At 41.0% G+C, this 9,471-nt stretch overlaps 2 protein-coding genes across 8 annotated transcripts; one reads left to right on the top strand and one right to left on the bottom strand.

The window, feature by feature from the left end:
- The first annotated feature begins 433 nt into the window (after positions 1 to 433).
- Positions 434 to 5,827, top strand: LOC109745913 (probable protein phosphatase 2C 11). Of its 5 annotated transcripts, none has more exons than XM_020305029.4 (12): positions 434 to 700; positions 1,629 to 1,740; positions 1,855 to 1,989; positions 3,419 to 3,482; positions 3,572 to 3,680; positions 3,786 to 3,939; positions 4,107 to 4,232; positions 4,326 to 4,449; positions 4,527 to 4,603; positions 4,706 to 4,758; positions 4,921 to 4,975; positions 5,167 to 5,827. In XM_020305029.4, the coding sequence occupies exons 2-12, from the start codon at positions 1,675 to 1,677 to the stop codon at positions 5,344 to 5,346; spliced, it is 1,143 nt and encodes a 380-aa protein (XP_020160618.1). In that variant the 5' UTR covers positions 434 to 700; positions 1,629 to 1,674; the 3' UTR covers positions 5,347 to 5,827. The 5 variants fall into 5 exon arrangements, with proteins under 5 accessions (XP_020160618.1, XP_040248129.2, XP_020160623.1 ...); XM_040392195.3 differs by having other exon boundaries at positions 1,629 to 1,776; XM_020305034.4 differs by having other exon boundaries at positions 493 to 700; positions 1,629 to 1,720.
- Positions 5,828 to 5,995: 168 nt separating this feature from the next.
- Positions 5,996 to 8,969, bottom strand: LOC109745894 (ubiquitin carboxyl-terminal hydrolase 2). 3 transcript variants are annotated; one of them, XM_020305006.4, is made up of 6 exons: positions 8,743 to 8,969; positions 8,599 to 8,674; positions 7,711 to 7,757; positions 7,250 to 7,296; positions 7,067 to 7,169; positions 5,996 to 6,982 (listed from the first exon to the last, which is right to left on the bottom strand). In XM_020305006.4, exons 2-6 carry the CDS (start codon positions 8,627 to 8,629, stop codon positions 6,224 to 6,226), a joined length of 987 nt encoding a protein of 328 aa, XP_020160595.1. In that variant the 5' UTR covers positions 8,630 to 8,674; positions 8,743 to 8,969; the 3' UTR covers positions 5,996 to 6,223. The 3 variants fall into 3 exon arrangements, with proteins under 3 accessions (XP_020160595.1, XP_020160600.1, XP_020160607.1); XM_020305011.4 differs by having other exon boundaries at positions 8,599 to 8,650; positions 8,743 to 8,967; XM_020305018.4 differs by having other exon boundaries at positions 8,599 to 8,691; positions 8,743 to 8,879.
- Between the last annotated feature and the right edge of the window lie 502 nt (positions 8,970 to 9,471).

Raw genomic sequence — 9,471 nt, 5'->3', positions numbered from 1 at the left:
TTTTACTTCTATAGATCTGCATCCTATCTAGAACATCCATTCTCTTGACAAGTAATCTAGGACGAAGGGAGTATTACTGTTGTTACATCTCGTTCCTCCGTCTGGGAATACTTGTTGAAGAAAATAGATATATTTAGACGTATTTTTAGTTTTAGATACATTATTTTTTATTTTTTTATTTATTTCTCCGACAAGTATTTTCGAACAGAGAGTAGTTCGGAATTTACATTTGGGTCCCTTCCCACCTCCCTCGGACTGGGTCAATTTACAACCCCACATTATCTATATAGCATGAAAGATCACTAAAAAAATTCAAAAAAGAAGAAACATTAAAACCTGTCATTCAGACATTAAGTAGGTTCTTGTCAGGCTGCGCTGTGAGGAATACAAGAGCTGCTGACAGGCTAAAACGGAAATTCTCATGACAGGAACGTGACGCCTGAACATTTTGTATTCCATTCTTGTCAGCGGCGACACCACCAACACCAGCCCACCGGAAAAGGAAATCAAATTCCATCTCACGCTGCATCTTATCACCTTCCTTGCCCCTCCGCAACCGCAAGGGCCGCCCTCCTCCGTCCCGCGCCGCTTCCAAAACTCCAAATCGGAATCTCCTCCCCCCCTCCCCGCGACAGCCCGGCACACGCGCACCCGGCCGTGATCCGCCACCTTCAGCTGCGCGCGCCAGCCGTCATGCAAGGTACAATAAAATCCTGCCAGAGAATCTGCTTCCTTTCTCGATGCAGCTGGTTTCTTGGCCTGTGCATTCTTCTCCGTTCTTCCCAGCCCTCTGCTGAGGTCGGGTTTCTCGAGGTGGGCTGCTGACTGCTGGTGTCATGGTCGATCTTGGGATGGGGTTCTTGTTGCCAAATTGGGAGCTGTTGGGGGGTGGAGTGGAGATGATAGATTTGAGAGCCGGGAATGGTTTCTGTGTAGTGGTCGTATCATTATATGCCCTGTCATCATGGGGCATTTCTCGTTTATTGGCGATGGATTTGCGCGAATCTAACTTAGAATGTGCTCCATGGGTGGATCATACGAAGCAGTATAGGTGGCTGCTTATTTTATTCAATTATTATCTTGATAAAGAATTCACCTGCTGCTTATTTTATCAGAAAAAATATATGTGTTTCCAGGACGTTTTTTAATACGTACCACCTTGTGTGTTACATTTTGAAAAGAATTATCATAGTAGTATTAATTGTGATAATTATTGGTGGTGGTTGACGAAAGTGCCTTAGCTTTATATGGTAGCCATGGGGGTTAGGCTACTTCTGCTTCCGTGCAGGTATAATTGGGGTTTCGCAGTTGTTCGCTTGTGACTTCTGATGTCTGTCGTACAATGATTGGGTTTCTTATATGGAGGGCTCGAAATGTCTTGATGATAAATTGGAGTTGGGAAACTATATATGTCCTTGTTGGTGATACATGGCACTTATATCCGACTGTCTTAGGTTCTTGTCTCTGCTATTTTCTGCATCTGTTATGTGGTAATTTGGGTAGTTGCGCTCTTGATCTTTTTGGCCTATCATGCTGATGCAGTGTCTTTCTGTTGCTATTTGGGCTTGTTGTTGGTTGATTTTGCTCTTCTGTTTGGTGATGATTCTTGCCATCTTGATTGTCTTCAGGAACTTTTTAGCTTCCTATGGAACTGTAATCGAAGCTTGAGATTTGATGCACTGGAATGTTGTTAACAAGGTTCAGAGCTACTTGAACTGTGGTATCCATTCTACATCACAGGTTTATGTTTCACTGTTAGCAAATGTGTCTGTCGGTGTAAGTGTCATTCAGAATGACCTGATTAATTTCCAGTACTTAACTGTTCTATTATATTTCCATTTTGATGATATGCAGATTTCTTTCCTTGCCAAGATGGGAGTTTACCTCAGTACTCCAAAGACCGATAAGCTATCCGAAGACGGGGAAAATGATAAACTCAAATTTGGTCTTTCATCTATGCAAGGATGGCGTGCAAGCATGGAAGATGCTGTGAGTTTTCCACTTCAAGGCTATTCTAATTGTTTTAACAACACTGAACATTGAGTTTTTTTTTCTAGAACACGTACCTTGATGCGTGTTGTTGTGTATTAGAAGAAAAACGTCAATATAAAGCTTATAAAGTACAAACAACCAATGGTGGGAACGACCAAACGAAAACAAAGACAAAAAAAAGAGGAAACCAAAACAACATTGAGCTCATGAAAGTGGTTTTTCTATTCCCACGGACATTGCACCCATGATCGAAAACATAGCAAATAAAATAAATGAAAAATATGAAACTTTCTGGCTTCGATTATGACCAAATGTTCTAGGTGCTTGCAAAATTTGGTTGCCAAATGAAATCCAAGGAGCTCTGTACAAGAAAAACAAAATTTGTGCTCAAACACATGTCCACTGTTTGAGCGGAATTTGTATTTCATTTGTGTGGAGATCATTTGATGTTATTTGGCCACCAAACTTTGCAAGCACCTAACATTTGTTCATAATCAAAGCCACGAGATTTCAGATTTATTTGCTACTTGTTTTGATTTTACCGGGGTGCAATGAACTTGGGTGTAGCTACTACTTTTCCTTGAGCTCATTTCTTAATAGAAACCTTGTTGTCATGATCCAACTTTCTTATCATGATTGTACTTACTACCTGAAAATAATGCTGATACTGTGAAGCTGGTGGGGCCACACATTCTAGTTTTGACTTTGACTAGTGCTTCTATGCTCTCCCAGCTAGTGTAAAGCCAGCACTGTAGAACACATTAAACTAAATGCTTGATTCACAACCACCCCTGCCTGTGACATAATGTTGATACAGGATTTGTCCAATCTAGTTCCTGAGAGCAGTACAAAACATTAAACTGAATGTCTGATTCACAACCACTAACTGCTCCTCCAGTTACTTTGCGTGGCTTCAGGGTTTGTCCAATCTAGGTCAAGAGAGAGCATAGAAGCACTATTATTTATCTTCCACGGCAACTTGGCGTGGACTTTGTGGGCACATGAAACATTTGACGTGTAATTTATTTTCACCATAAAAGAGATGTCCATTCCCAATATCCAAAATTGTTCATTTAATGAATTGACAAAGAATAGGTATGCTTTTGTTTTAGTTTTGGGTCATAGGTTCAGGCTTTCAGTTTAATAACAATCATTATCGGATGCATAAGCTCTTGTTTATCAATCTTTCCAGATTCTAATGAATCAATGTTGCAGTGATAGCAGTGATGCTTTTGATATGTGCTGTTGCTTTAGCAAAGCGATCTGACCTATTTTTCTGTTGCACAATAAAGCATAGTTGATCACTTCCAAATGCTGCAATTTTGTTGATATTATAAACTAAACATGTTTCTGAAATATTGCAAAAAAAACATATTTCTGAAATCTTTCTCTCATGTACTGTTTAATGTCCTGTATAATTTTTCAGCATTCAGCATTGCTAGATCTTGACAATGAGACGGCATTCTTCGGTGTTTTTGATGGCCATGGAGGTACTTGCAAAGATTGGTGCTTTTCTTGTTTGTACCTTAAACCTAAATCTTTCAAATGTTGCGCATCCTAATATTTCTTCATTTTGCAGGAAGGGTGGTTGCCAAATTCTGTGCAAAATATCTACACTCTCAAGTTCTCAAAAGTGAAGCATATTCTTCTGGTGATCTAGGAACTGCTGTTCATAAAGCTTTCTTTAGGTATATGGGTCATTGGATCACCACATGAAACAATATATGGATTTGGCATTTGACATTACCGATAGCATCAACATGATAAAGACTAATTTTGTTGTATTACTTCAGAATGGATGAAATGATGCGAGGACAGAGAGGTTGGAGAGAACTATCTGCACTAGGAGATAAGATGAACAAGTTCAGTGGCATGATAGAAGGGTTGATTTGGTCTCCGAGAGGCAGTGATTCGAAGAATGCAGAAGATGACTGGGCTCTAGAGGAGGTATATGTGCAATGGGAGCAACCCTACTTTATATTGTAAAATAAGGATACACATTATATGATACTGTTGATGTGTGGACCTTATTTGTGTTTGATTCTAAAAAAGAGTTTCATACTAATTTTGTATTTGGGCCACTAAGCCATCTCACACTGATAATCTTTGAACAGGGACCCCACTCTGACTTTGATGGGCCAACATGTGGAAGTACAGCATGCGTAGCACTAGTAAGGAATAACCAACTTGTCGTGGCAAACGCTGGTGATTCCCGGTGTGTTATTTCTAGGGCTGGCCAGGTATGTATTCTCGTTCCTTCTATTAGTCACATAATTAGTCATAAAGATATGTCTGACAGTCAGACTGTCTGTTCTGTGTCACATCCATGACAGGCATACAATTTGTCCAGAGACCACAAGCCAGAGCTTGTAGCTGAGAGAGAAAGAATACTAAAAGCAGGCGGGTTCATACGCATGGGGCGGATAAATGGAAGTTTGAACTTAGCGAGAGCGATTGGTATGCATTTTTTTCTTCTCTTTTATTAGTATGTTCTGCCTTGTTGGTGACTTATCTATATGAGTGCCTTTGTGTAGGAGATATGGAATTTAAGCAGAACAAATTCTTGCCTCCTGAGAAGCAAATAGTGACTTCAAATCCTGACATCAATGTTGTAAGCCCTCTAAATGCTGGCACCACCTTAAATTTCTGCACTTAATCATGATCTGCAATGATCCTTATGCTACATTCTAAGATAATGCAATCTCGTTTTTAGGTGGAACTTTGCAATGAGGATGACTTTCTTGTTTTAGCATGTGATGGCATTTGGTAAGGCTCTCCACCTGTAGTGTGCATAGCCACACTTTCCATCATTGCTCTCTTGTTTCGTGTGCAGCTGAAGTGCATAACTTAGTAGCAGCTTGGTGCTATGCTTCATCTGACCTATGCACTCAAGTCCTAACAGAAGCAACAAATTTATTTAATGAACAGGGACTGTATGTCAAGCCAGCAGTTGGTGGATTTCATCCATGAGCATATACACACGGTGAGTGCCAAGTTATTTTCCTATCTAAACAATGTACTTTGGAGAAGATTACGTTGCATGTTTGTCAAATACTCCCTCTGTAAACTAATATAAGACTTTTTAGATCAGAGGGAGAAGTAGTGATCTAAAAAGTCTTATATTAGTTTACAGAGGGAGTACTTCTTATGTTTAACAATGACACAAAAATGCAGGAGAGCAGCCTTTCTGCAGTGTGTGAAAGAGTGCTCGACAGATGCCTGGCTCCATCAACAATGGGTGGAGACGGATGCGACAACATGACCATGATCTTGGTGCAGTTCAAAAAACCAGTCAGTGACAAGAAAAAGGCTGACGTGGGGGAGCAATCTGCGAAAGGCAAGGAAGAGTCTTGAGGTTCAGTGAGTATACGTAATGAGAAGGCTCCACTGTTGCTGAGGTCTACGGCTCTTGACACGGGCTAGGATGCAAAGTTGTCAATGTGAAATTGTGTGCACTCTGGCTGGGGTATCGACTGTATATCAGTCGATTGCTGTGGTTGGCGTGCATTCTGCCTGCGAACCCAGGATAAATCACATTGTTTGGCGCAACATCGAAATCCTGGCACTCAACTTCTGTGAGCCGCTCTGTTCGTCATTGTACAATCCATGGTTTGGATCATCCACGCCTCCCAAATTCATAATTTGGGATGTTTTGTTATGCTATAGTTTGTGTGTATGCTGTAAACGTGGCTGAGGTGTTCCTTTGTTTTTTGGTGGTATATTCCATGCCTCTGCGGCTGTGGCTGTTTTTCTGATCTTGTAATGTATCAAATCTGAATCCAGTGTGTTTCTGTTCTTTGCCACGAATATATTCTTTATTTGTTTGCCAAGAAAATATCTAGCCTATGTTTTTTTCTTCATATTTCAAGATAGGTCAGAATCAGTTCAGAGATGCAAGTATTCAAGAAATTGTTTAATGGTTTATGCATGCAATAGTTCATATGAACTTAACCCTTAAAAAACTGCCATGATTGTCAAACTTTCAGTTAAAGCTTGGGAAGAATTAGACAGGGAAAAAACCCTCTGATGCACATATAATTCTGATAAGGAGTCAGAGTGTCCCCCCTACATGAATGGTTTAAGATCTGCCTGAATAAACCAGGACGGTATCGATATATGGCCTGTCTAGGACTAGAACTACAAGGCCCATTCAGCTAGGAAACAAAGTCAGTCAGCCATCTCTACACAAAACCAAAACAACCAAGACGATAAAAAATTTACAACGCAGGTTTCACTTAGGGTTACGGCTGTGAGAATTCTGTTTCGCCTTCTCTATCAGGGGCTTCAGTTGCTGCTTCTCCTCGAGGATCTTGAGGAAATTGAACAAGAAAGGCACGTAGTTGTGCTTCCTCCTGATGTTCTCTGTCTTCCACTTCTTTGCCTTCTCTTCCTCCATTATGATCTTCTCGGTCACAGCCTCAATCTGAGCAGCAACCTCTGCGAGTGACCGCTCAACGGATGGCCTTTGCCGATTGGCAGAAGGATCACCCATTTGTGATAAGAGGTTCTCCCTCTTCCTCTGAAGTTCCTTGAGCTCCATGATGAAAATTTCCTTCCGGTTCTTTGTGATAGCCATGACACTGAACCTTATCTCATTCTGAGAGAACTTATCAACGCGTTCCTGGATGACAGGCTGCACCATCTTCAGCCACCCCATCTCCCCAATACCACCTGGGCATTTTCCCAGGCTAATCGGTCCTTCCTTTAGTCCATCAAGCTCATACAGGACGCCGTCAACAGGAACATAGCTAATGAAATGGTAGACATCATCATCCTTGGATTTCTGTTCCTCAGAGTAGTCATCTGACTTTGCAAATGAGTTACTGGTCATACGAATGCTTTCACAATTCACTATAGCCAATCCTTTGAGCTCTGGCGGCATGTCCTTTGCAAACTCCTTGAGCTTTTTTAGGTCCTCGCTAAGGGTGATGCCAGAAGAGTTCAACAGAACAGAAACAATAGCTTGGGTTGCACATGCACTGTTAATTATCTACGAGTAAAAAAAGATTTGGTTATAAAACTGATGCAGAGTAAACGCGGCGCAAACAAACTCAATCAACGTAACTACCCTGACCTGATTAGCAAAGAACAGATTTGGGACTGCATCCTTGATAACAGGGCGCTCATCTTTTTCTGGAGGTCGCCATTTGTACAGAACTATAAGCCCATAAATTGGCCTGCAAAAACACCAATTTGTTTGACACAGTCGATTCAGGAAAAATGACATTAATGGTAATGGGCAGCAGGGATAGCATACTGAAGATCATTGAGGGCATCAAGATCAAGTGAGTAGAGTTCATCAACCTGTTAAGGAAGAATAACATAGAATATTATAAAATAACAGCTTTTGAGGAGGTATAAAAAGATTTCCATGTTTCGTAGAAAGAAGCACATGTAGAAACCAGAAACAGATTATTAGCTCCGAAAACTAAACCAGATTGTTGTGCAACATTTTTAAAAGAAAAGCGTCGATGTGCTTCAAAAACATAGTTTTAGTAGTATTTGTGAGCCTGGGTGAATAGAGAAGCCTATAAGTCAACCAGATAATGAAATAGAAAAGCATGCTTAATTTTCCTACTTGGTCAAAATAGCAAGTTTTTTTTATCATATGGGAGAGCTGAATGCAAAAATGTTCTTACCCTTGTACTAATGCATCGAGTGATTAGTGCCCAGCTGACTTACGAAAGAAAAGTGAACTCATGGTAGGTGATTACTTACTTGGAGACCCTTCAATTGCAACTGTTGCAACAGCTCCGTAAAAACACCTACACAGTATGCAGAGGTTGAGAGTTTTTCCTCTTTCCTTGGAAAAGAGTAGAGGCAGAAATTAAAAATGTTCTAGTTAGAACATGTAGCTAACATATAAAAGTATGCTTGGGAAGATAAGTCCAGTTTTTTTCACCAATCCGATGATACTTGTTAAGAGAGGGGGAATCAATACACACTTGAGTAACTTAGTACGAGAGGAATTTCCTCTTGACTCACAATGAAGACAAATTAGTACTGTGAATTTTGAATCGCAAACAACCATTTTATTAGCCATATCCGTAGTAAACTTCAAACAACAACCTACTTGGCAAGCCTCTGTAGGACTACAAACAACCTGAGCAAATAGTTGGGCACTTTCCTGAGGTGAAATAGGCAACACTGCACATGTCTCAATCTTCTATGACTAACAACAACAACAACAAAGCCTTTAGTCCCAAACAAGTTGGGGTAGGCTAGAGGTGAAACCTATAAGATCTCGCGACCAACTCATTGTTCGGGCGCATGGATAGCAAACTTCCACGCACCCCTGTCCATAGCTAGTTCTTTGGTGATACTCCAATCATCTATGACTGTTAAACACAAAATTAAACAGTTATATTAAGTAACAGCTCACAAGACGAAGGTCCAAGATGCCATCACAAGACCACACATGATGGTTTCTGGCATATCCATCCACATCTAGTAAATTTCCGGTAAAACCAGAAACAAGTAGCACCAGTGAGGACTAATGACCATGGAGGAGCCTTATCAGTACACCGCAAGACGGAATGCACAGAGCAAACCTAGTTCAACTATTACCAGATAATCCATCCATTCAGTTATAAAAGTAATTTTTACCAGGGTCATTCTCGATTGGCGCCCAAGACATGTCGACGAGCCCTCTGCAAACCTGCAACCGACAGCAGGGGCGGATCTAGACACCATAAATTTCTGGAGATTAGCTCGGGATTGAAGTAATCACTGGATGCGTAAAGTTCATACCTCAAAACCGAAGTTCAAGATTGCGCGTGGGGGGAAGAGAGCAGGGACGCTACGAGACAGGGAGGGCGCCAGCGACGAGGGCGGGCGCGGCGGCAGTTCTAGGGCACAGCGGCGGTGGACTGGAGCTTGGGTAGGTCAGAAGGGAGAGGAGAGATACGGGATGGTGGAGAGGAAAAATAAGTCGAGGCCGTGGAGGTCTGGAGGAGATGGATTTGGACGGCTCAGATGGTTTGGCCGAATGACTAATGCAAGACGGACGGCAGATATTTGACTTTGTATTAGAAAGGAAAAAAGACTCCATTGGCGACATCCTGTCAAAAAATCAATTAAAGACATTAAAAAAATCGATTAGGGAAAAGGAAGCCTGAAGTTTATTTGTAATTAATAATATTCAGGAAAAACAATCATGAGTTTGTGATATTCTTGTTAATAATATTCAGGTTACGAGGCTTTCGGTAGCCTGCGTAGATTTTAACACTTTATATATGTGGTTCAACTCAATTATGTTGAGTGAAAACAGGGGAAAAAATCATGGTGTCACCTCTACTCCTAAAGGGGGCGTTGCTAGCGTCGCCTCACCTCCATTAATCCTATATTATCTCTACTCCTAAAGTGCAGCCAATTGAGTTGACCCATTTAACGCGCGCATTAACTCAATCAATCGGCACTTTCCCAAAATAACAACATGCATTAACTAATTGAAATAATCTCAACTTAATCCAAATTTTC

This window comes from Aegilops tauschii, chromosome 6, assembly GCF_002575655.3.
Source record: "Aegilops tauschii subsp. strangulata cultivar AL8/78 chromosome 6, Aet v6.0, whole genome shotgun sequence".
In the NCBI taxonomy this organism is placed as follows: Eukaryota; Viridiplantae; Streptophyta; class Magnoliopsida; order Poales; family Poaceae; genus Aegilops; species Aegilops tauschii.
This window is presented reverse-complemented; position numbering and strand designations above follow the sequence as displayed.

Coding starts and splice junctions, on each gene's coding strand:
- LOC109745913 (XM_040392195.3), top strand. CDS start 1,675: ATGCACTGGAATGTTGTTAACAAGGTTCAGAGCTACTTGAACTGTGGT. Junction 3,681..3,785: donor GTTCATAAAGCTTTCTTTAG/GTATATGGGTCA, acceptor GTATTACTTCAG/AATGGATGAAATGATGCGAG. Junction 4,450..4,526: donor GAACTTAGCGAGAGCGATTG/GTATGCATTTTT, acceptor GCCTTTGTGTAG/GAGATATGGAATTTAAGCAG.
- LOC109745894 (XM_020305006.4), bottom strand. CDS start 8,629: ATGTCTTGGGCGCCAATCGAGAATGACCCTG. Junction 7,758..8,598: donor GCCAATCGAGAATGACCCTG/GTAAAAATTACT, acceptor CATACTGTGTAG/GTGTTTTTACGGAGCTGTTG. Junction 6,983..7,066: donor ATCTGTTCTTTGCTAATCAG/GTCAGGGTAGTT, acceptor TTTTACTCGTAG/ATAATTAACAGTGCATGTGC.